The sequence below is a fragment of the Mixophyes fleayi genome, chromosome 4 (assembly GCF_038048845.1).
Source record: "Mixophyes fleayi isolate aMixFle1 chromosome 4, aMixFle1.hap1, whole genome shotgun sequence".
Taxonomy (NCBI): Eukaryota; Metazoa; Chordata; class Amphibia; order Anura; family Limnodynastidae; genus Mixophyes; species Mixophyes fleayi.
In genome coordinates, this window is record NC_134405.1 from 70,918,754 (window position 1) to 70,945,776 (window position 27,023).

Sequence of the window (27,023 nt, forward strand, 5' to 3'; positions counted from 1 at the left end):
TTCATGTGCAGCATCTTTGTGACAATTATGCCAAGTATTCTGCCTAATTTATGCACCAAATATTGTGCTACACTAGTGTTGATGATGCTTAATGAAGATTTCGCCTACACTGCTCCTGGAAGCAGAGAGAGACAAGACCCCCAACCAAGACAAGACCCCCAAATAACTTCACACTTTTTAGGGACTGATTTTTTTTTTTGTTTATTCTCTGCTACCAAAGAAAAAGAGTGGGTAATGTTAAATGTATTCACAGGAAATTTAATGAATGACTATATGAAGATGCTAAATAATTTATCTTAAACAAGATGGTACCATATTTACATATGGTACTAAATTAAAAATAATTGATCTAAGCTGCACTGAGTTTTCAAAGTGCGATTCCTTATCTTCCTAGATGACTTTAGTAAACCATTGTAAATGAAACTAAATATTTGTAATACTTAAATTACTTTGTACGAAGTAGTTCTCCAACTAAATTTATACCATTTTTTTTTTCTGTAACTGTCTGCTTTGGTGTTGAATGGTCTTAGGCCATTTAGTAGGCCAGAATTATCAAACAAAGGAAGGTAAGCCTGACTATCCCTTTAGTCTCTTAATGTTATATTAAAACTCTGAGTCCTAACTAGAAATGTTGGTGCAGGGGGTAAGAAGAAAATGGGATGCCCCCCAATCCCGCAAAATGTTAGATGAATTTGGTTAAAATTAATACCCCGCACTGATCTGGCCTTTGATTTCTGGAAAATCTCAGTGGTAGTTTTTCTCCTTCTCTCTGTGATTATGATCCCTCTTGTGTCAGAATTCAGGCCAGCGATCTTTCTCCCTAGATGCTGGAAAGGTCACAGACGAGGGTCCTTCCTGGAGTATATTTGCTCTCCCAGTTGTTTCTGCTGCACTCTCCCTATTCTGCTCTCTTTAACTGTCACATGTTTACTGTTGCTACTTTCTCCTCTGCAGATTAAATTCTCTGTCTTGCCAACCACTTCTCAGTGCTGTATATGGTTTCAGTTCTCCTCTCATGATTGGGAAGTGGAGGCGTGAGGCCACGAGAACTGGATTCTGGGTCTCGGACAGGCACTAGAAGGTAGACTACTCCTTGTGCGATTGTTTCATCGCTGTAGTGCATGTGTGATATGTACATTTAAACATGTTACATATCACACATAGCTCAGTACTCTTTTTAACCAAAATGGTGCTAGTAGCATAACTGATGCTTATTCTCTAGGGAACTACAATATTGAAAAAAAAAAATTCTAGTCTTTGTTGTTTATTTTTGAACCCATTGGAAAATATGGCTTAATATTTAAGTCCTGCTTTTATCACTTTGTAGACTCTTCAAGACTTAGCATTTATTTCCAGAGTCCTTTCTATGTGTAGTTGGCCTGCATGGTACAATAAGGTAAAAAGGACATATAATATTTATTTTTCTAACAAGCCTTCCGGGCATTTGATTAATGAACATCCGTCTGTTGAGCATGGTCTACCGGTCTTCGGCTATTTACTCTGCTCCTAATGTATTTATCTTCTCTTGTGTCTTTAGTTATTTTAATTCCATGTACAGCTGTTAGTTGCCTCCATTTAAAAAGCTCTAAAGTAAATTCAGTTGTTATTGTAATTTAAATGCCCAAACTGCCTTAGCACTCGTAAGTCGGTCCAATGAGTTCAGATTGTTTTACAGGGGTAAGGTATTCCTAATGTCTTGTCTATTAGTATTCTACAGTGTTGTGTGTATACAAAGAGTCTTCATTTATCATACTGATTGCCCCTCAAACTTGACTGGGACTCTGAGCTATACACAGGTCAGAATCAATATTGGTGTCTTCTGTGGAAATAAAAGATTCTCTTTCGGGATCTGATCTAGTCCAGCTTTAGTCTCTCTTTATTTAGGATAAAACGTTTAATGATTTTCTGGCCTTCTACCCAATATGCAGAGCATTTGCCACACTAACTCTACTTCTTTGTTCTATTTTTTTTTTTCTTCAAATCTGCTGTAAATAATGAGCTAGGCTGGGCCTTGATTAAACATGATGTTGACACAGTGGGGTACTCTGATACTAGATATAGATATATAAGGAGAGATATAAAAATGTTTTGGTTTTTTCTTCAGGAAGCTGCTATGGGCTCTCTGAGCAGTAGACTGTTAGGCCAGGAATCCACATCTCAGCCCCCTAGCTGTTGTGACTGCAGAAAGAGAAAGCGGAGCTTGGAATGTCAGTGTGACGGGGACACTGATGAGGAGTTGGAAAACCTGCTTAATACTCCACGCAGGTATGTCTGTGTGTGCTCTAGGCTGATCAAAGTTAATGCATCATTGGTATTGCTATAGATGACTGTGCAGTTGTGCTATTTGCTGCTTTTGTTGCAAACGCCTTATGTAAAACGCCTTTATTAGTGAACACTGTTATCATGAGTCCTCTATTACTGAAACACTAGCGCTAAATCAGACAAAATTGCTTTACCATTCCATGATTTCTCTTCCACGTATGCTCGCATCCTTGTTAGTATTAACCACAAAACTAATTTAGCTAAAAAAATGACCACTTTGTTTTTAATCATGCAAGCAAATAAAATGTAAATGTTTCCTCCCCATTCACTCCTTGGACACGCCTCCCCTTTTTAACTTTTTGGCCTCAATGAATCTTAGCGAAGTCATCCCCTAGTGGAGATACCGCTGGGTCATTTCACATCAGATAACCAACCCCCCCCCAAATAAAAAAATGAAAAGTCCACCAGCCGACTCAGATTTTTACAAATGTTTCTTTTTTTAAAACTATTTCTGCCAAATATCTTGACTATCTAACCATTGGTTTCTGAAATATTGTTGTTTTTTCAATGTTTTAGACTGTTTACTAATCCCTGCTTATTTATTCAAGTTTATTTGAAGTATCACGGGTGTTTATTAAGGAATCTTTGCAAAATTTGGATCCTAAGGTATGTTTTCCTCCTGAATCCAAAAATCCAAGCCAAATTACTTTATTTGCCTTACATTTAGCGTTAAAAAATGCAAGCTTTTGGAACAGAATTAAAAACACTAGGTTAAAACATTAGATAACCCATTTTTTTAGGTGCTTAACAAAGGTATACATTTCTACCACAAAAAAAATCAGCCTGGTACTCTGCTTCATAGTGGAGAAAAAAAAAATTAAGTTGACGTTCGATTACTGCTGTACCGAATAGATAATTTACATAAGGAACCATGCTAGGATAAAAACCATACCCAAAAAGTGAACAAAACTGAGGCAATGAGAGAACCCTACTATACAGAAACTGATGGGAAGGGGATTCCCTTTCGAAACTGAAACGTTCCAGAGAAACAGAGGGGGAATCGGACAGATTCAATCATGGCATCTGCTCCTCCGAAGTACACATTTGGCAGTCTTTTAAATACTGATTTCCATATTATTATCTACTCAAAAACCACTGGATTACATAGCTGGGGCCTCTTTACAGATGAATTTTGATCATCTGTTACCATCATGAAAAGGTGCTGCAGTGAAAATATGAAGAATGTCAGAAAACATGCTGTGACTGGATCACTTACAAGTAGCTTATGGTATAAATTTATTTAAAGGAAATAGAAGAGGGCACTTATTTATATAATTGTCAATGCACATATTTTTTTATCTTGTGTATATTTTGATATAGGAAATCTTTTTCTGAGACCAGGGGGATAAATTTGTTTCTTTTTTAACCTTGCTGATACAATAAGCCTTTGTGGATGCAAGTCTTTTGTGTGTTGTGATGTGGGGATATGGCTTGTTTGGGGTTTGTGACTTTCTGTGGGAATGTGTATTCAATAGCTGTCTGAAGAAAGGACCCATGTTAATTAGATCTTTTGATGTGTGAGGGTCCACTTGAAGACACAGGAAGGTTTAATTAAGACTTCTACTAGAGTTCTGGAGTCCAGTGGTGGCAGCAGGCTCCTCCTACTGTGGTAAGAGGGGCGTATTTGGAATAATGAAAGGGGACAGTGGCAAAGTAAGCCCAGCCGGTTCCCAACAACAGACAGGGTGGCATAGGCGGTCCATCCTGTCACACATGCTGTAATCCTTTCTTGTCTCACAAAAAAGGAGCCAGAAAAATCTTAGAGTTGTGTCACTGAAGTGGGCCAAAGAACATGGTGAGTGTCAACTTCATGCTGTTATTAAGCCAGGACAGAAACTTTGCCCAAAATGCAGAATTTAACTGTCCCATTGTAAAGAACCAACAGACATAGATATGTCAACAGAAGAAGAGTTTAACTGAACCTGCAGAAACAGATGAGCTAAATTAAAGTATTACAAAGCTTGGTTGTACACCAGTGAAATTGCATGGGGTAAAGAGAAGACTCTGGGAGGCATATGCTGAAAGAGAGCAGGTAAGTACAGCCATTCAAGACAAGCTCACTGAATGTTGTCTGTTCCTAGCACATCAGTTGATTCACCCCAGAGAATAAGCAAATGTTCAGGTTGTGATGATTTACAGAGTCTGATATATGAATTAAAGCAAAAGTTTGAAGAGGTGCCACAATAAGTAGTATTAAAAATATTATCTCTGGCACTAAATAGCTAGACAATTAAGCTGACTGTAGAATAGTATGTCTATGCAATATATGTCACACAATACATGGTAAAACAATAAAGAAAACTTAAAGCAACCCATGGCATACTGACAGAATCTGAAAAATATAGAGGGGAAGCCCTTCTTGTATAAATCGTTCATCAGCAGCTTTACCAAGATGAACATTCTCGGTTGTGCCCTGGAAAGAAAGAATTTGTTTCTGTAAAAGTTCCAGGAGGAAAAAGGATTCACAAACCGTAAACTTAAAAGAGCTTTATCTTTCCTTCATAGACAATCCAACTCGAACATCTGGAAAATGGTCTAAGTTTTGTTCCTTACAACCTCCCTGGTGTTAGTGTTGCTGCAAGAGGCATACATTATGTGTGTATTTTATGAAACTCACCAAAACGTAAAATTATTGGTTGCTGCTCTACCACTAAAGATGGACTACCAAGACCTAACTGAAATCCTTGTTTGTTCCTCGTGTATGCTTCATCGATGTGACCAATGCCCAGGTCTGGAAGCACTTCAGAGTCTGTGCGTTATAAGTGATACCTGTGACCATTTAGCCATAACTGTGCATGCCTTCATTATAGTAGTTATGAAACACTTACTCCAATTTTGGTAAAAATTCAGATATGTTCACTACATTAGTGATGGTGCTAGTGCACAATACAAGGACTGCAAAAACTTTTTGAACTTATGCTTCCATAAGGATGACTTTAACTTTCCAGCACAATGGAATTTAGTTTTCCACATTTCATGGTAAGAGTCTGTGTGACGGAATTGGAGGGACAGTTAAATGTCTAGTCACTCGCACCAGTCTGCAAGCAGTGGAAACCCATCACATCTTGACACCTTTTGGACCTGTATAACTGGGCAAAACAAAATGTACATGACCGTTTTTCTGCGTGTCACACAGGAAAAGTGAAATACAATACTGCAAAACCAAGCTGCATAGCATCTATAGACAGCATAGACAGCAAAGACTGTGACAGGAACACATACTCATCAGAGTTCGGCCTATTAGTAATGATGAGTTACACATAAACCGCTTGTCATCAGACGACATGAAGATCATCATCATCATCAACATTTATTTATATAGTGCCAGCAAATTCCGTAGCGCTTTACAATTGGGAACAAACATTAATAAGACAATACTGGGTAATACATACAGACAGAGAGGTAAGAGAACCCTGCTTGAAAGCTTACAATCTATAGGACAATGGGAGTTAGAAACACAAGGGCATGTGCTACATCATATTGCACACTGGACCAGCCAGACTGCAAAGGTAAAAGTATTGAGTGTGCTGTGTGTGTGGCAATGTTGGTCAGAAGGTTGTTGTCTTGCGTTAGCAGTGTAGAGGGTGGGAATAGGGTAATCTAGGGAAATTAAGATGATGGTTGAGGTTGAAGATAGCAGGAACCAGAGTTAGTGTCGCTATGACCACGGTCGCAAAATGTAGACAAGTGATTTGCAACCTGGAACATACATAGCAGCAGTGTATGATAACATCTGGTACATTGGGTATATTCAATGTAATGAGGGGGAACAAGATGTGCTGATACACTTCATGAAAGGAAACCAATCAACAAATGTGCTGTGCTGGCCTTCAAGAGATAATTTTTTGTTCCTTTTATTCACGCCCTCTGTGTAACGGAAGTGCCTACTATCCAAGGAAGTACTGGAAGGCAGTATACACTGTCTGCTGACACTTTAAGGAAAATTACACACCGTTATAACAGGTTCCAAACAAGGGGAAAATGCGATTGTTGACTCAACTTTAGTTATGTTTAAGTTTTTACGTTTCATGGTTTCTTGTGTTAATTATGTTTGTGGTACAACAATAAATCGAACGTCAATTTTTTTTTCACTATGAAACCGAGTGCCATGCTGTTGTGTTTTTTCTTTTTTTTGTTTTTGTTTTGTGGTAGTAATGTATACCTTTTTTTTAAGCACCTAAAAGAGGGGAAGAAAAAAAAAAAGTAGGGATATGTAATGCTGATTTGACCTAGGGTTTTTAATTCTGTTCCAAAAGCTTGCATTTTTGCTGTAACTCAAAACCGAAGGCAGAGAAAGTAATTTGGTTTGGATTCAGGAGGAGGAGGTTACCTTAGGGTCCAAATTTTGTGGCGATTCCTTAATAAACACCATTGATGCTTCAAATAAACTGGAATAAATAAGCTGCAATTAGTAAATGGTATAATACATTGAAAATTCAATATTTCAGAAACTAACTGTCAGACAGTAGAGATATTTGGTAGAAATAATTTTTGGACATCCTCTCAACTAATTTTTTTTTTTACTTAAATCTGAGACGGGTGGTGGACTTGATGTGGAATGACCCCACATTTACACGGTTTGCACCATGTCAGGGGTTATGGAGAGCCAAGCTATCTTGTGGTGGCAGGACCTTTTATCTTATATGCTATCAGATGAGCTGCTAGTATTCTTCTTTTCTGATCCTGCAGGAAGAAACTGAAAAGTACTTCCACATACATTTACCAGACCCTATTCCTAAATGGTGAAAACAGTGATATAAAGATCTGTGCACTTGGTAAAGAATGGAGCCTGCACAAAATCTACCTCTGTCAGGTAAGTAGCAATCAATGGGGACAGGACAAATTGTTTAAGTGACAGTGGTAAGAAACGTATCTGTACTTTTCATTTAGCCACCTCAGGTCATGCGGGGGTTTACATTTCCTAGTTTTACACTGTTACTTTTGTTGGGAGTTACTTTATGAATCTCTTTTACTTTTATATTTTTAGGGGAGATTCATTTTGCTGCGATGTGTCGCCAGCCATTTCCACACACAGGGATTTTATTAGTAGCAGTTGAAAGATGGATTTTATGTATGTCTATCAACTTGGGAAACATCAGTGTCTGAAAAATAGGTTTTCCAGCTTTTTGTTGGTAATAGTTCCAGTGCACGTGGAATCCGTTAGTAAACGCAACGTCTGCCTGCAGCTAGAGCGTTACATCTGCGCACATGTCCGTTAGCTGTCCTACCTACCAGGAAGTAACCCCTAGTGAGGTCATATGGAAGCGCTCCAACGCTTTTGTATTGCCCAAACATCGTGATCTTTCCCCAGCTCCTTGATGAGATGAACGTTAATCTGGGCTATAGCACTATCGGCTAAGCTTTCTAAATCTAATTTTTCAACAAAGGTTTTAAAGAGAACACTACGTATGTTTGTATATCTTCATACACAGCAAGCAGTATAACTATGTTGATCCCACCTGTTGTATGTCTCCTGATAAGGCCAACTTCTGTTCCCTGGGCAATCCTAAATCTTAGTAGGGGATGTCTGTGAAATATAGTAATAGCTGAAGTGTGGCCTAGATTTCCACTTCTTTCAAACTCTCTGAATACTTGCGTAAGATTTGGCTGTGTTCTCCAAAAATCTGTTGTACTAGTCATGTTTGTTTATTAATCTGCTCCGCTTTCAATTAGAAAATTAAACTTGGGATGGACATTTAACAAAGAATATCTGTCTGTGCCATCAGTCTGTATAAGAAAGGCAGGCTAAGACAGGATGCCTTCTATGTGATGAAATATAGTTCCCGTAATGTTAATTTGTAAGGGCCCACAGTGCTTTGCAGCGCTGAACAGAGGAAAACAGGACATATACAAGGACAAAACAAATGCAGGCATAAAACAAAGGCTATGGAACACACTGTAAGCTCTCTTATAAGCAATCTAATTCCCAATATGACACATCTTAGAGTCCTGTTCCTGAGAGATCTGTGTGATACGTGCTTGATAAGATACTAGTAGTAATTATGACTTGTTATAGCACTCTTTTAATTGTTTACACCTTCAGGGGCATATTCAATTAGCTTTTGGATTCGCGGTAACGCGCCGGAACAGCCGCGAAACGTAATCCACGTTATTGCGGTACCGTGTATTTTCGTTCGCAGCCCATAGGGTTGCGAACGAAAATCCGCGTTAATGCGGTACCGTAATACCCGCAAGAACGCGCACTTTTTGCGGTAACGCGCGTTACCGCGAATCCAAAAGCTAATTGAATATGCCCCTCATAGTCTTAACCCATATATATATATATATTTTTTTGATCTAGTTTCATATGATCCTGAAAGTGTTGCACATTTCAGGCTCCTGGGCTTATTCCACGAAAACCTAAAAATGTTTTCCTGAGGTGGCCCCCAGCCAGACCCTCGAGCCATTTTCCCAGGGCTTCTCAAGCTTCTTTCACAGTCCTGGCCCAAAAAAAAGGGGCGAGCTGGTGGACCAATTAGACTGGCACTGCAGCTCACAGACCTGTCTTGGCCACCATTTAATGGTGGGTAACAAAATGTATTTGCCATTTTGGGGGAAAAGCTGCATGAAGTAGCCACAGGGCTCTTGCTAGGTGCAGGGGGCACCTTAGGAAAATATTTTCCTGGTTGGCAGTGCAGCTTTAAGTTTGAAGTAACATGCTCCCCCTTAGTATGTAGCTACCAATCACATTTGCATTATTGGACACAACTTTATTTAGATAGATACAATAATTTAGAGACTGAATGCATGTGGATGTTTACATGCAACAACATCTCTAAGCTGTGTGAAATAGAGCACTAATGACCTCTACTGGTGGTAGGCTACAAACAAAATAAGCGTATAAATAGGTTTTTATAATCAAGCACCTACACATGTCAAGAAATTAACAGTTTGCAGGGTCTTACTTATTCAATCCGCTTGTGTGGGCATTATGATTGCAGACCACATCATAATCAGAACTGTCTAGGAGCTGCAACCTGGAGAGTAGTTCAAGTGGTGGAGTATGGACTGTAGTTTGTTATAAGTCACCGACCATAGCAGATTATACTGAAAGATATAATATTAATACAAATAAGAGAGAGCAGCAAAGGCTAGTTCTCTTTATGGGCGACTTTAACTACCGGGTGTACACTGTCGTTCTGCCAGAGGAAGCATGGTTTAATTTTCAAGTGTAAAAGACCATTCATTTCTTAATTAGTAGGAGTTATTAGATTTAATCCTATGTAATAAAATTGATGTATATAATGTAGAGTGGAGTTTAGGGAATGGTGATTATAACATGGTAATTCTTGGCATTTTATAGAACCCTAGGTTTTTATAGATATGAATGGCAATAAATTAAAAGCTAAATACCACTGGGTCTCTAAAAGATAGCTAGAGAAAAAAATAAAGGAGACCTATTAAATTTTTATTTTTTTTCCTTTTTGTTTTTTTTTCACATCTGTTTACAAAGAAGGAATTAATGCTAGGAAATATGTTGTACCTCATTAGTCAAAGTACACTTATCTATTATTGGTCTAACTCGGGAGGAAAGAAGTACATTTACCACTAAACAAGATTAAGGCTGATAAAGTAGCCGTTGCAAATGTTTATCCACCCACGTCTTCTGAAAGGGTTATGTTCAGTTGTAGATAAACCATTATTTCTTGTGTTTATGGACTTGTACATAATGAAATCAGCGCTACAATGATTTGAAGCTTTGTTTCTGATATTTAAAAAGGGAGCTAGGTCATCCCCATGAAATTGCAGACAAGCCAGTCTGACATCAGTGGCAGGTAAATATTTGAGGGAATTCTAAAAGATAATATACAGAACTATATCATTTTAACTGAACCTATAACCGAGTCATAACATTTTTTGTAATGACTGTCATGTCACAATACGTTTTAGTTGTTAACTGGATCATTGCAATGGTGTGTTTATGAAGCATGGCTCACATGTATGTGATTTTGGCTCCTGATGGCTTACTGAAGAGTGAATTCATGGTCCCTGAATGCAGACTCAAAGTATGTGATTTGTTGCTTAAAGATTGAACATTTGACTTTTTTAAGAAGTACAGCTGAGGGGTAAAATACCGGAGCATACTGCGCTATGGGAGCTGAACAAATGACCCCCCTGACTTGCTCTTTTTGACAAATGTGTTTTACATTGTAGAATATATTAGATGTATTTTTAGTGAAAATTTCCATTTACACACTATGGATGTTGGATGTGTCCTGATTGTTTTTAGCAGTCCAAGATCCCATTTATAACATTCAGTTGTTGTCTTCCTGCAGTCTGGATACTTCTCCAGTATGTTCTGTGGCTCCTGGAAAGAGTCCAAGATGAATGTCATAGAACTGGAGATACCCGACAACAATATTGATGCAGAAGGTAAGACTCTGTTATTTTATATTGCACTTTACAAAGCTCTCATTAATAGAGCGGAATAAGCCCTAGACAGGGTATAAGTTTTCATTTTCTCCTCCAATCGCCATACTCGATGCTTTACCCGTTTATTGTTTAGCTAGAAAATGCGCATATATCTGTTAAGAAGCTGGCGCTGGTGCCCATGTGGTTTGGAGGCCTGGTCGTGTTGGCGTTAATTATAGAACACTTTGTTTACTGTCCTCATTGTCCACCTTTACTGTTTACCCTGTTGCTTACTGATTGACTGTGAGAAGTAACTGGCATTGAGATTTAGAGCAGAGGTTGTGTCAAAGAACTGAGCACATCTTCTTTGTATTAGAGCCAGGAGCATGATTTTGAGCTGAGCACCAGCGTAGGAGGAATGAAGAAGCTACTGTTGCTGTCCCACTGATCACTTCAGTATATCCATCTCTCTTGCGCTACAAAGCCAGCTAATGTGGGAACTAGAATCTCGCTGCCTGATCTATAAAATGGAAGAAAAATATAAATATAATGCTTGGGGTGAGCCATACTAGGTAGATGTGCTCCTGTATAACTCTGAGTTCGGGGTGCCTTAATATACATTTCGGGTCTCTCCCTGACTCTGTGTAGCTGGCTCTGTGATTTTCTGGCTCTGAAACACAAGCAGCGCCTGTTAAGCCCACCCAGGCTTTGCAAATCTGCCATGGGATAGGCTGCAGGACTCCGGCTATCTGCCACTGCAAGCCACAAACATGTTGGACCTACTCTAGATACCTGACTGGCTGCGGGCACCCACAGACGTCTACCCTCCCAGCTCACAGGAAGAAGAGCCATGACCACTCAGATTCCGATAACTTGGACTCACCTCTGACCAGCAAATACTTGCCATCCTTATTTCGTGAAGTCAAGGAAACGAGAAAATCTGTACAGGCAGTTCAAGCGGAAATGCATAAAGCTATTGGCTCCCTGGCGGCTGACTAGATCTTGGGAATAGAACGGATCATCTCGAATCTAAAATGGATGAGGTTGTCCCCTCTCACCAGGCCACGGAGACTGACCTCCAATGCCTGCAACAGGATGTGCTTCACCTGCAGGAACAGCAAGAAGATCAATAAAATGAAGCCCTGCGTAACAACCTGCACATTAGGGGCATCCCAAAAGAGGTGGACCTGCACGTCCTTGACCAATACTTGAAGAAAATCTTCGCCTGCTTAGTCCCTGCTACCCCTATTGGACAGAGCCGACAGTGCTCTCCGTCCATGCTCCCAGGAAGCTTCTCAAACACGTAATGTCATCCTCCGCTGCCATTACTATACTACCATTGAAGTGGTCCTGCGGGAGTCTCGTAAGACTGACTCATCTCATTTGACAGCGCCACCCTGCAGATCTTTCAGGACATTGCTCTGCTCACTCTCCTCAAGAGAAGACGTCGGAGACAACATCCGCTACCGCTGGGACTTTCCTTTCTGTATTCTTATTTGGCTCCACAACAAGCTCCGCTCAGGATGGAGACTGGCTGATGCTGTCCGCCTCCTTGAGAATCTGGGACTCCTAGTCTCACTTCCTTGTCCTTCGATGCATGACTAGGCTTCCAGCCCTCCAAGACCCGCCTGACCACCTTTGAAGCTTCTAACCACTGAGTGAACAAATGTGACACGGGCAGCTAAAGCTACTGGACTCGCTCCTCCTCTTTGACATGTGCTTCTCGTAAGCTCTTCAACAGAAGTTGTCTGACCTTATTCCTTCACTCTATTTGATGGACTCCTGGTTTATGGTCCTCTTGTATTGACCTGAAGAAACCATGTACCTTAGGCCCTCTGTATTAATTATTAATTTTTATTTATAAGGTGCCACAAGGCGTCCGCAGAGCCGTACAGAGACAAACAAATTACAATACAATGGGAGACAGCACAGTACAGTAAGCACAGCAACTCAGTAAGCTCAATGGTCAGCTAGAGAGGACGGGGAAGGGGGAGGTAGGATCCGCAAATGACGGGGCTCAAGAAGGAGGGCGCGGAAGACAGGGACACCCCCAGGGGGGAGGAGGGAGCGAGAGTGGACGTGGAGTGGAGCCTCGAGGAGGAGGGCTAAGTAGCTGGAGAGCAGAGTTAGAAGTGGTGGAAACAGGAGGAGAGATGGCCCTGCTCAGAGGAGCGTACAATCTAAGGGGAGGGGTGGACAGACAGAGAGACGCAGGGGAGAGAGGGAGAGTAGGGGGACGGAGGCAGAAGATAAGGTAGGAAGTTAAGTGGGAGACAGAAAGGCTTTAAGAAAAAGGTGGGTTTTTAGGGCCCGTTTGAAACTGGACAGATTAGGGGAAGTTCTGATGGAGGGAGGGAGCTTGTTCCAGTGGAGGGGGGGCAGCGCGGGCGAAGTTTTGGATACGCGCGTGGGAGGAGGTTATAAGGGGGGGGGGAAGAGAGGCGACGGTCAGAGGCAGAACGGAGAGGGCGGGATGGAGCATGAATAGAGGAGGGTGGAGATGTAGGGCGCAGTGGAGTTGGCGAGGGCTTTGTAGGTGAGTGTGAGGAGCTTAAAGAGGATTCTGAAGGGGAATGGGAGCCAGTGAAGGGCTAGGTAGAGGGGGGGGGAGACAGAAGAGGAGCGGCGAGAAAGGAAAATAAGCCTAGCAGTAGCGTTAAAAACAGATCAAAGGGGATCAAGATGAGTGGGGGAGGCCAGTGAAGAGGAGGTTGCAGTAGTCCAGGCGGGAGATGATCAGAGAGTGGATAAGGCATTTGGTGGCATCTTGGGAGAGGAAGGGCCGGATGCGAGCAATGTTACACAGCTGGAAGCGGCAGGATTTAGCAAGAGAGAGGATGTGGGGGCCAAAGGGGAGAGAGGAGTCAAGGATGACACCAAGGCAGCGAATTTACCATATATACCACTAAACTTCCTACTATGTTTCTCTTTTACTGTTCTTGGTAGCTGTTCAAATATATGGACATCTATTTGTACCACCTGGTTTTAGGTTACTGTTGACATTATTCTCCAGCCCTTAACAAAATCCTCTTCCCAGCCTTCAAGATCTTATTTGACCCCTGGTTTCAGGGGGGGGAGCAGGCACCCCCCCTCCCGCATTTTGGACCACAGGGCTTGAACCAGTGTCCTTAGCCACTTCCACCTGAAGGATATTCCAACCATACCGAACCTCTCCGTCTTCCCTGGCTGGCACCACAGGCCCGATATGACCCCGTAAACTGGTCCTGTCCACTTCCCTGACTCCCTCTTTTTTCCTTTTCTTTTCCCTTCCGCTTTCCTTTTCTTAAGACACTACCAGATGTCTTCTTCCCACAATGGCTTAATATAGATATTTTTTTGTTCTTCTGTTTCTTTGCAGTCATATAACCCTCGCTGGAGGACTTGAGGCAGCTCACTCTTCACCTCCTAATGGCTCTTAGGATTTTCTCCCAAAAGGTTAAAGGATTTAATAACCCGCTGAAACTTACAACACTTTTTCTCACACTAAAGCAACATAGGGCTGACATAGTTTTCCTACAGTAGAAACACTTCACCCACCACTTACACCCAGAACTGAAATCCAGACAGTATCCATCTGCTTTCCATGCTTGTGACTTCAGACAGAATAAACAAGGAGTTGCTATCCTTTTAGCACCATATCACAAGCTTACCTTTCATACAGGCCCTGACTGGTCAGGGAGGGAATTTCGATAATCGCCTATGCACCTTAGTTAACCTTTACACCACACGCCTCCCACCCCCCAAAACAAAACCAGCTTTTTTTTTTTTCTTTTTTGCAGCCCTAGAGTTAATGCTCTCACAGGTCAACCAGGCAGTGGTGATTATGGCAGGATACATTTTTTTTTTTTTTTTTTTTTTACGGTTTATTTTGAAACCGTTTTAACAGTTTACATGAGTTTACAAGCATATGTTCAGTTCGACATCATGTTGCAATTGGTACAAGTGTTCAAACCGGTATCGTTCAGTAACATAACTAGCTTCAGAAATATGGTAATCAAGTGGGTATAATAGAGAAAAAAAAGAGGACAGGCTCATGTGCAGAAGATAAATAAAACAATTAGGATGGAGCGGTGGTAATATTTTTACTGGGGGAGTAGGGGGAGGATGGTATACACGGGTAGGGTGGGAGGGCGGAGGGTGCATGGGTGTTTTGTTCAGGTAGTCCCAGGTACTGGTACGTGATGTGTGTGGAACCACAGTGTCCACACCTCACGGAATTTGGGCACGGTATCATTCAGAAGGGCGGTGATATATTCCATGGAGGAAATAAACCAAATGCGATTTAATTAGTTCTGTCTTCGAGGGTGTTGTAGGCTGTTTCCATGCACATGCAATGCTCAATTTGGATGCCTGACATATATGTGCTATTAACTGGTTGGCAGCCTTGTCAAACCCAGGGATGGGTTGGTTAAGTAATGTCTTCACCGGTATCTTGGGGACTCTAATACCAGTTGCCTGGCGAGCTATATCTAGGGTGAGATCCCAAAAGATCTGCATAATAAGGCATTCTTACCAAATGTGCAAGAAAGTGCCCTGAGCTCCACAAAGTCGCCAACATCAGTCAGATCCTGGTGGGTATTGTTTCTGGAGCCAGGTACCAACGTGTATATATTTTGTAACAGTTTTCCTGTACACCCGTATTGATGGAGACCTTAGCCGTTCGTGCACGAATAATGGACCACTCTTCGTTGTCCAGTGAGATCCCAAGGTCACACTACCACGCTCTTTGTGAGGCTCAAGTATTTGCTCGGATGTTGCGGAAAGCATGCAATACAAAATTGATATGTTGCCTCTACATCCAGCAGAGTATAGGCATTTTAATGCAAAAGAGGAGAATATGTGGAGTCGTGTAGATCGTGATTGTGTAAAATTTTTAATTTGTATGTATTGAAATTGTGTGGTGGGTGTCATTTTGTCCAAATTTCTTTGTATGATGTAGGATCTGTTTCCCCCATAATGTGTTGAAAGCGGTCAATCTTGTGCAATCTCCACCAGCGGGAGACTGCATCTGACCAATCTGTGGAATCAGTGTATGAGTCCAGATGGGTGTCAGGGGAGACAGGTAGGGGGTTAATGCGTTACGTTTGTTGGCCAGGTCCCATGTGATTAAAGTGAAGGAAATAGAGGGGCACGTGTATGCCAAGGTGGGTCTGCAAGTTTTGGGGAGCCATGGTAGGTCCGCACAGGTGCATTTGGAGTCGGCACATTTTCTATGACCACCCACTTCTTGAGTCCGGGGTTGAGGTTTCATGAGATAATGTGGCTAAGTTGGGTAGCAAGGTAGTATTTGTGTAGTAACAGGAGTCCCAGGCCTCCCGCCTCCTTGGGTTTGGATAGTAGTGACTTAGTCTAGGTTTCCTGTTCTATTATTTGACATTCCTTTCCAAGTTCTATTATTTGGCATTCCACCTGAGCCAGGTGGCAGTAAATTTTAGGTTCCCTATTGGATCATCGCATGGGTAGACCTGAAAACATATCTCACGGGTGTACACTCCCTAGCTTCCCTGTGGGGCCTGCCCAGTGCAGACCAGCTGACCGCAGCCTTCTCCCTTCAGTCTCTCATTTTGCCTGTCTCTCTTTGGGACACATGTCGGGCCAGATACAAGCTCACAACCCTTGGCTCCCCCTTAACTCCATTCTGGAACTGGCTGATAGGAACCACCTTCAACTCACAGGGGTGTCATAAACTTATATGGGAGAAACATCTGGGACACCCTCCAGTTGAGTCCTGCTGGGAGGAGGTCAGGGAGGGAATTGACAAGAGTTCCATTTCTACGCAAATCAATGAAACAGCCTTTAAAGTGTATTATAGGTGGTACTATACACTGGATAAGCTTTCCAAAATGTTTCTTACGTTAAATCCGAGCTGCTTCGGAACTGTATCAGAGAGTTTCGATGCTCCACATATGGTGGTCTTCCTCCACCTAGCTCCCTTTTTCATACATAGTTAGAAACGGAATAAATAACCAAGAGGACTAACAGGTGACCAAGGAACCCTGTACGTTCCTTCTCTTGCCCCTACCTGATGAGAACGCTCCCTCTAACAAGCTAATCTCCCACATCCTATCTGCTTCTAAATCCCTCATAGCTGTCCATTGGTAGAACCCCAACCCCCTCTCTATGCAGGCCCTGCGGAACGATGTCTGGCATATCGCAAGCATGGAGAGCATACCCTACTTACCTACACAATAAATTGCCTAAGTTTTACCAGGTATGGGCCCCATGGTATATATCCTCCGGGAAAGACAGAGCTGTGTGTCAACCCCTGCTCCACCTCCTACCCCGGGAGCAGCAGGCTGCCAGGCGATTGAGCCCTTGAGCCGCCTCCGGATCCTCCAGGATGGGTGCACCTTGAGGAAGGCAGGAGCTCAGGACATTTTGTCATAAGACATTTTGGAATTGTGGTTTAAATGTGCAGTGTTGCAGAATTCCAAAACTGCTCATGGTGCAAAAATATATGCTGCCAGCATATTTAATTGAAGTGACCAAATATTTCTGATTTTTCAAACCCTAGCAACACCATTTACATTGAAATTGGTTGTCTATAAAAGCTGACAATTGAACTAATTACTGCAATGGAGCAATGGAAAGCTATTAAATTGGACTGTTTAATTAATAAATGGCTAGTTCTAAGAATGCAATCTCGTCTTCAGGTAGGTAGGGAAAGTATATACACCAGCATGTAAAAGTTTGGAATCCCTAAGAAATTAGTTTGGTTTTTGAAAGGATTGTCTGTCTGTCATTTTCTAGGTACCATTAAATTAACCTGAAATTGTAGTTACTATATCGACAATGTCTTTTACTATTTTATGTTTCATCAAACTGGTTTATTCATCAAACTTTACATTCATCAAATTATCCTTCATTTGACAGCAATTACAGTTTTGTAGACATTTGGCATTTAGCTGTCAGTTTGTAACAGTTTTCAGGGGTGAAGTTTGTACCCACGACTCCTGTAGCTCTCCCCAGTGGTGGGATTAGCTTGTAGAGCATTTTTCACCAAGTTCATCGCATATGCTCAATTGGGTTGAACTATAGTGATAGTGCCCGCCAGCCTGTCAAAGACAGTACAGGGAAAAATGATGTAGAAAATTATTTTATTGCTTTTCATGAGAAAACACAGCTTTTAGTATACAAACTATGTACAAACCTATTCCTTCTAGGAGATGGGCAAAAATGTAAAAATATCGTGGGAGCGCACACACTCTTGCAATATCGGAACAGACGGTCATGAGTCGTGTGCTCTGCACGATATTTCCATAGATGTGCACCAAGCTTTAGGCCTAGTTTTTGGTTTATGTATATTTAAAAATAAAATGAGGGTGATTTATTAACCGTGATACTTGGCATAGTGCATATACATTAGCATACCTGTGTCTACTTTTAAAACTTTATGCAGTCACAGGGACCCCACCATTTCTTCTTAATCTGCTCTGATGATGTGGGATGTCAGAAACAAAGTCATAGCAGCTTCATGTTTTTATGTACTATGTTACTATGTGTACTATGTTTCTGGAGATGTAAATATGTAATTGCACAGCCCTGTCTTACTATCACATTAGTGCAATGAAGTCTAAGGGGTATATTTACTAAACTGCGTGTTTGAAAAAGTGGAGATGTTGCCTATAGCAATCAATCAGATTCTAGCTTTCATTTATTTAGCTCATTCTACAAAATGACAGCTGGAATCTGATTGGTTGCTATAGGCAACATCTCCACTTTTTCAAACCCACCTTTCAGTAAATATATCCCCAAGTCTTTATTTCGTAACCTTTACCATCTTCACTCTGAAATCAAATCTCCTTAAAAATAGGGTATGGGCAGTGGGTTGCAAATGTGTTGCCTTGCTTTGAACACTCGGTTACCATCTATAAATGACCAGTGGCATAGCAAAGGATCATAAGGAAGTATCCATCCTAATCTTTTGAGCTGTTTTCAAATATTAGTGGCTGATTACTGCATTAATAGTAGGAGTCCCGCAGGGCTCTGTTCTTGGCCCTCTACTCTTTTTCGCTCTACACTTCCTCCCTTGGTGCTCTCATCTCCTCCTTCGATCTTCAGTATCGCCTTTATGCTGACGACATTCAACTCTATATCTCCTCTCCTCATCTTTTCTCCACCCTCCTCGTTCGGGTATCCGACTGCCTCTCCGCCATCTCCTCCTGGATGTCCGAGCACTTTCTCAAAATCAATATCTCTTAAATTGAACTCATTGTCTTTCCTCCGCCCAGACTCCCATCCCACGATGACCTGTCTATTGTCGTCAACAACACCACCATCTCCTCTGTCACCCAACTTCGCTGCCTGGGTGTCACCCACGACTCCTCTCTCACTTTTGCCCCCCCACATTCATTTCCTTGCCCAAGCCTGTCGCTTCCAACTACGCAACATCGCCCGCATCCGTCCTTTTCTCTCTCAGGATGCCACCAAAACTATCATCCACGCACTCATCATCTCCCGCCTTGATTATTGTAACCTCCTCCTCACTGGCCTCCCCCGGCTCCTGTCTCTCCCCCCTCCGCTCTATACTCAATGCGTCCGCAAGACTCATCTTCCTCTCACGCCGCTCCTCCTCTGCCTCCCCTCACTACCTTCCCTTACACTGGCTCCCCTTCCCCTACAGAATCCTTTTCAAACTCCTCACCACCACTTACAAGGCTCTCTCCAACTCTACTGCCCCTTATATCTCTAACCTCCTCTCCATTCACACTCCTGCCCGCTCCCTGCGCTCGGCCAACGACCGCCGCCTCTCCTCCACTCTTATCACCTCTTCCCACTCCAGAATCCAAGACTTTTCCCGTGCAGCCCCCCTTCTCTGGAACAACCTCCCTCGTTCCATCCGTCTCTCTCCTACTCTGTGCTCCTTCAAACGTGCACTCAAAACTCACCTCCTCCTCAAAGCCTACCAACCATCTACTTAACCCCCATCTCCTCCCTTTAGCTCGTCCTCCCTTCTCTCCTCTTGCCTCAACTGGCTCCTCTTGTGCCTGGTCTGTTTACCCTCCCTTAGGATGTAAGCTTGTATGAGCAGGGACCCCTCCCCTCCTGTCTCCATACCTGTTCTTCCGCTCCGTCTTTACTGCATATGACTAGCCGGAGTTTCTGAAGTATTGGTACTTTTTGTTCATTGTTCTGTATGGTTTCACCCTGTATAGTCTACTGTTAGTACTGTGTGCGGCGCTGCGGATACCTTGTGGTGCCTAACAAATAAATGATAATAATAATAATTAACAGTATATGTGTGAGCAATACTTAAAGGAAGAGATTAGTCAAATGTGGAAGCTAATGTTCCTTGGTGGGCGCCATGTGGCTCTGATTCAGATAACCAGTGGCAGGTCTCCTTCCTTTCTACCCTCCTAGGCCCCAGGATATGTAGCCTTTGCATAAATCCAGACCTGTCAAGTCCGTCTGCCACTTCCATCTTGCAATTAGGCAAAATGTTTGAGACTATACTACACTAAAAGGCATGTTTCTTTTGGGTTTTTATTAAACTGGCTATTCATTGCCATTTACATTCTTTACTGGTAACCCAGATCATCTATTCTTTTCCCAAGTACATTCACTAGTGAACTGTACATGTTTTGAATAATGTTAAGCCTTTTAAATGATGTTTTAATATTGGTCACTAGATGGCAGTAGTGCTGTGTATTATCTGCTTGTTTTCAGATACTCATTCCCAGCCTGTTAAAAAAAAAAAAAAGTCTAAAATGAATAAAGTAGTTGTGTATATCAGTTTTTGAACAGAATGTGCAGTGGTTAATTCCAGGTGATTGTGTATCATTAATGTTGGGGAAAAACACCAATGTAGTTAACTTAAACACACTACTGTATTTGATTTTATCCCAAATACAGTAACTTGTGTGCAGCCTTGTATAGATAGAACAACTGTATCTATTTAAACATTGCATATGAAATCAAAAGGTTGCTTGAGGATTTTTTTTTAAATGATTTATGACTGGATATGAGATTCATAATATAGCCAAATCTACTAACTGTTTACATGCCTTACTAAGTAATATAATATCTAGGCAAATGAGCTCCACCAGCAAAGAAGCAAATGAGGACATTGAGAAATCCAATGTACATGGATACAGATACAGTATTTGCGCTTTTCCAGCATGTTTTGTGTTGCTATAGAGGATTATTATTAATATTATTATTATTATTATTATTATTATTATTATTATTATTATTATTATTATTATTCCTATAACCAAATGTATACGGCTATGAAATATGGAAGAGGACAACCATTTTTTTATTTATTTATTTATTTTTTTAAATGTTACTCTCCGTTTTCAGCAGCAAAGTTATTATGCACAATATGCATTTTTTGGAGTTTTCATGGAGAGGTATCCCTTATCTTCCATGCTTTGCATACCGTTTACACAATCTCCCTCATTCTTTGGTTGTTGGGGTGTAATGTGACTGGCCTACACAACATGCTGTAATTACTGAAGGGCTCTTGTTTTGGTCAACGTGTTGATAAATCATGGAGGAGGGAAGGTGGGTTTACATTGGAACATATCTAACTTTCTATTTTGCAATGAGTTATGCTTATTAACCTGCTGGGCCTTACACACTGTCTCCTTGAAGCTCTGCAGGTTGCCTTTGGCTCGTTGTACAGAGATGATGTCTTGCTAAAACCCAGCCGTGTCATAGCCATTTTAGCAGCCGCCTGCATGCTGCAGCTGGTAAGTATGTTTGTTGTTTGTTTGTTTTTTTATTAAGGGAGAAAATGTAATAAGCAGGTTCAGCACAGATATTCTGGATGCTTTTATATGATCTGGAACCAGCAATGTGACGACTTCTCATTAGCTGTGCTTGTGCGCTACAAGTTTGTCAGCCTGATCTGATTTTAGCTTTTTCACCTCTCCACAGTAGGAAACTGACTTCCAGCAGATGGTTTAAGTAAAAGCATTGACTCCATTAAATTATATATAGAATTCAGTTTTGTCTTTCCTACAAAAGAAGTATTAGGAGTGTAAAATAACTGAAATTCACTACGCAGGGTTTGAGCGAGAATATTTAGGTTGTCAATGTGCTGATAAGTGTGTGACTCCATTTTAAACACCATTGGCATAAGATAGTCTGTTTAGAAAGTCCATGTGGACTGAGGTAGGTGACTAGCACTGAACTACAATACTTACACAGTTTCTCTTAACCACCATTGTTTGAAGGCAGTTTAACAGAAGGGAAGGGATTAGAGATGTGGCTAAGTTGTAATTATTAAAACAAGGTAAATGTCCCAAAGTTGTTCCTGATTTGTCTTTAAAACTTTTCTTGTGAGCTGAACTGTGCTTTGTAACCTTTTCCTTTCTCCCACTGGAGGAGCTAGTTCATACTGTACATGGTACATGCATCATTTTCTTGCGTTATCAATACTGTTAAGTGCTGCTTGTATGATAGTGTCATCATAGGTGGTAATTGACGATCTTAGGGCCTGCAGCGTTTTCAGTGATTTCCTCTGGTCACTGCACCACTCCACGTCAAAATCACCTCGCCTTTAGTCGTCCTAGGTTTTGCATTTTTAAGTCCTTATTTACTGATCTCCAAACTGATTTATCTATTTCTTTTAATTAAAGGATGGTTTAATACAGCAATGTGGTGAAACGATGAAAGAGACAATCAGCGTGCAAACTGTCTGTAGTTATTCCACAGCAGCTGGTGTCTACGGGTTAGACTCTGTGAAGAAAAAGTAAGTAAACTATTATTACATTACTTTTTGTAGTTGCATATAGAGATTTTTATTTCTTTTTTTCCTTTTCCAGAAATGTTTTCATGTTAATAACATTTCAGAAAAGCTGACTACCTTGTTTGTTTTTGTTTGTTTGTGTTTTTATATTATAAATGTGTAATAACATTATAGGAGCAATATTGATGTATGCTGCCACCTGTACACCTGCAATTTGCAGCATTACATATCAAAGCAGCACATAGTGTTGTACGCGTTACATCTTAGTGCAAGTCAAGTTTATAAAACAGAAACAATTGTAAAATCGGTCAAAATGAAACGGGGAGTAAAACCACACACGTGTGTGTGTATAATCGTGCCGCTTGATGTGGTGCATAGAAAACTGGTCACAATTGATACAGTGATCAGCAAACCTACTATTTGCACTCTTCCTGCCAGCCAATCCCCCAATGTATAATATATAAATTAGAGAGCTAGCCCATGAATTGAGATTGTATTTTTAGCCACAGTTAAGTTATCTATAAGTGCCCCAGTGACCCTTACATACCTATGAGAAGGTAGGGTAAACTTTGCCTTTTAGAGTACAATCATTTTTCTCAGGGTGGAGGCGTTGACCACTAGCAGCCATTGCGGAGCAGTAGGAGCCAACTGGAAGGCCATTCTCCTGCCAATTAGCTTTCTGGGGGAAATATACATTTATGCAGAGACATTTTCTGGGAATGGGAGTTACGGGGTTCAGTAAAACCCAGTAGGCAATCTTTGCTTCCACAATAACAGATACTGCACTTTTATCATGTATGTACTCTACACATCCAGATGAAGTGATAAGTCACGGGACGTTCAGTGGGGTTGAGATCATAGCTCTGCGCAGGCCTGTTAAGGAAGTTCACCGAACTATGGAAACCAATTTTTTTTTGATGCGCTGGGACATTGTCGTGTTGAAACAGGAAAAGGCCTTTCCCGAAATGTTGCCACAATCTTAAAAGTACACAATTCTCTAGAATGTCATTATATGCTGTATCATCATCATGCGGTTGACTAGGCACTGATGGGCGCTATACAAGCTTCCCCAGCAGTGAGCTGAGTAGTAGATTTTATTTGCAAGTTTTTTAGACACTTGGATTAAAACAAGGAAACCGGTCATGTCTCACAGATCTAAACTTTGTATTAATACCTTTTTTACATTTGGAATTCTGTCCTCCGAAATCCCAAACGGTCCTTGCCTAAATATTCCTTTGTGCTAGGATTTGACTACGGCTTGCTTCAGCTTTGTTTATAGTTGAAATACTGTAATGTCCATAAATTGTCATTGAAATGATTTCTGCGGTTGTGAAATAGAAAGCTGGCAGTAGGCATGATTGAGCTCCACACTACAGGCTTTCTATTCCTTTTTATATCTCAATAGCCATCTAGCTCATGAGTGTTTCCTATTACAGGTGCCTTGAATGGCTTCTGAATAACTTAATGACTCATCAAAGTGTTGATCTGTTTAAAGAGCTAAGGTAAGTAATAGCACTACTGTATAAACCATAGTTAAAACCTCACAATTCTTTACACTTCAGGGTTATAATATTTATAATTTAACTTATAAAATTATATTTTACATTTGCAATGGGTAATAAATGTTTTTTTCTGTTCTATAAAGACATGTACATGATGTTTTATTACAATTTTGAAACGTTTCTGTTAATCCCTGAACATGAGCCAAGAAACACTTGGGGGTAAATTTATCAAGCAGCAGGTTTGAAAAAGTGGAGATTCTAGCTGTAATTTTGTAGATTGCACTAAATACATGATGTCTAATGTGCTTTTGGGTTACTGTAATATCATTATTTAATTTTATAGTAGGTACCATTTGACATCTTTTTATAATTTCTTATTTGATATCCTTGTGTTCTTGAAAACATTTATACTCTTTAAACGACCTCTGATTTAAATGTAGAATATTTGAATAAGAGAAGCAGAAAACATTGTACACCAGTTCTTGCAATTGCTATGTTCTTTAGTCTATTTTATATTGTACAATAAAAAGGGTTTAAAAAAAAATAAAAATGCTTTCTTGAATTCCTTATCATAGGTTGGTTTCTCATCGTACAGCCAGACAGTGGTGCTGGCTGCTTCTGTTTTGTAAATTGTTTTTCTTCATCTGGAGTAGTGGCTCATGGCCGGTGGTTTTATTCCCCCCTTTAGGAGGCAGGGTATTCCCAGACAATGCCGAAGCCAGTGGGCCTTATACCTTGCACGTCCTTGTAATCCTTCTGTGGGGTCATAGGCACAACAAATAAGTCTGTGTCGGTGACTGGGCCATGTCCCTGATGTAGTTGTGGGTCCCAGCTGTTTATTAAAACTGTTTTAGGTGCTAGACTGTACCTGTGCCATTGGCTTCCATCTCAAATGCGAGTCTGTCTCATGCCAAATATCATTTGGCATACCACTCACTGCAGTACAGGATAGAGATTGGTGATGGCACCTAGCCACAGTATGGTATGAAAGAAAAAAATTGAATTTAAGGGAAAACTGGGTTGCCACCTCAGTTACCTTTTTAGAAGTCTGGTAATACATTTAAGTGCTAATCCCTTTTAAGTAATATTTGAAAAGCATTATATGTACAATATATAGTGTGATAGATTGATATTTTTATACTGTAAATATAACTGAAGATGGCCACTGATTTGCTTGTAAATACATTCCCTAGCGGTTACTGTGAGAGGGATCATGGCACCCAGGCTCTCTGAGCTGTACCTTTTGTCCAAGGATCCCTAGCTCAAGTTAATGATTATGGCTCAGTTTAACCATCTAATCCTGTACATGTTGAATGCAGTAGAGTGTGGGCAGAACCTGATAGTGCTATGGTCTGTATCGCCATTCCTCGAAGACCGTAAAGAACTAAGCAATCAATGACAGGAACATCTTGGCCCGTGACCTGAAGGAGCTCTAGATAATCTAATGTTAATGTGTACCACCATATTTTCACAGCTACAATGGTACCCACGAGCAATGTTTCTCAAACCCAGTTCCCTAACAGTGCATGTCTTCCAGATGACAAGGGGACAAATAATACCACATGTGGATCTGTTACAATATATCAGTCAGTATTAATACACCTGTTCTAAAGCAAGGTGATATGGAAAACATGTAGTGCTAGGGGTTCTGAGGACCAGGTTTAAGAAACTGTGCCCTAGAGAATATGCATGTTCTAGATAGGTTAGGGGGGGTAATGATTTTGTCAAACGGATTGACACCTAACAGGATATGTTTATCCAATACACAGCTAGAAACAAATCGTTTGTGCTTGGTAAGGGTGTTGAGGTATGATGTAATCCTGTGAGTGAAGTACACCTTAGATACCACTGGGACAGTCTCTTATTAGGAGCTAATTCTATGCCTGTTTAGAATCGGTGTATTTTCTCCCAATGGATACCATGGCTCCCTGAACAAGCAGACCAATCCCCTTCCATGTCCAAGGATGGATGGTATGACAACATTAGAGATGACAGCTGGTGGCGCCCATCCAGCAGAAGGAGCATCTAAGAACTGTTCTCTATAACTCTATCCTAATTTAGTAGGAGGCGCAGCAGCAGAAGATGAAATCATGGACTCTGGGGATTATTGCTGGCATGTAGCATAGACTTTTGACAAATTAAAACTCTCCGGTGCAGAACTGCAAAAATCTGAATAACACGATAACAAATAGCCTTAATATAAAGATGCAGTAGATGCGAGTAGACTAGAACGCTGTTTCAATTAGTTTTTGCAGGTGTTTATCGTTAGAGACAAATTGGTCTCTTTTTGACAGCAACCTTAAAGTCTAATCATATAACTAGAATACAGAGGGCAGAACAAGGCAGCTACAAAATACACACAAAATCATAGATGTATTAGTATTAAAATATCATGCAAAACAAGTGTGTGTGTGTGTAGAAATGGACACACACACACACACACACACACACACACACACACACACACACACACACACACACACACACACACACACACACACACACACACACACACGCGAATATCTTTGACACCCGTACACCGACTGGGATAAAATCAATGTGAGGTGGTCCAGTTGGATCCTGGCCAGGTTTTAAGGGGGTTAGGGTCCCGGTTGGACCTCCCATTGCTGTACGCTCGGCAGAGCTTTGATTCAGGGAGACTGTTCTGGACCTTCCGCTGGATGGACTTGGATAACATTTAATATAAAAATAAAGACGACACTGGGCAGCCACCTCATGGGTGTGCTGGAAGAGCTTCTACGCTGCTAATTGTTTTTAAAAAGTTGACACCTACATCCAACTCATTAATAACTTAGTAACTTTAAGAGTTTAATACAGGTACCTCAGACATCAAATCAAGCTACTTAAGGTCTTGTCATGCATTTGGGCCTAGCCCAGGCCTCCTCAGGGGAAGAGCGTTACTACCCGACGCAAGCGCCCTTTTTAATGTGTGTCCATGAGGTAAAATTACCTTGTTTTTTTTTTTTGTTTTTTTTCACACACAGACTAACACGCCGCTAGGCTTTTATATTATAGATATATAAGGGAGAGAGATATCTGTTTCATTTTGGACATGAAAAGTAATACTAAAGTGTATTTTTATATGGAGTGCTGATTTTCAGTCTTATGTATGTATTGAACAAGCTAAAAAT

General features: G+C 41.0%; 1 protein-coding gene across 4 annotated transcripts in view; it reads left to right on the plus strand.

Moving 5' to 3' along the window:
- The window catches only part of GMCL1 (germ cell-less 1, spermatogenesis associated), a 77,211-nt gene that overhangs the window by 21,935 nt on the left and 28,253 nt on the right, over positions 1–27,023 (plus strand). For 3 of the 4 annotated variants that reach the window (XM_075207418.1, XM_075207415.1, XM_075207417.1), the window contains exons 2-7: positions 2,105–2,265; positions 7,012–7,135; positions 10,599–10,695; positions 21,271–21,368; positions 22,260–22,372; positions 23,806–23,871. In XM_075207418.1, the coding sequence (XP_075063519.1) occupies positions 2,114–2,265; positions 7,012–7,135; positions 10,599–10,695; positions 21,271–21,368; positions 22,260–22,372; positions 23,806–23,871 (650 nt within the window). In that variant the 5' untranslated portion in view covers positions 2,105–2,113. Of the gene's footprint in view, positions 1–954; positions 1,082–2,104; positions 2,266–7,011; positions 7,136–10,598; positions 10,696–21,270; positions 21,369–22,259; positions 22,373–23,805; positions 23,872–27,023 lie in introns of all 4 variants that reach the window. The other variant, XM_075207416.1, reaches the window with a different exon arrangement.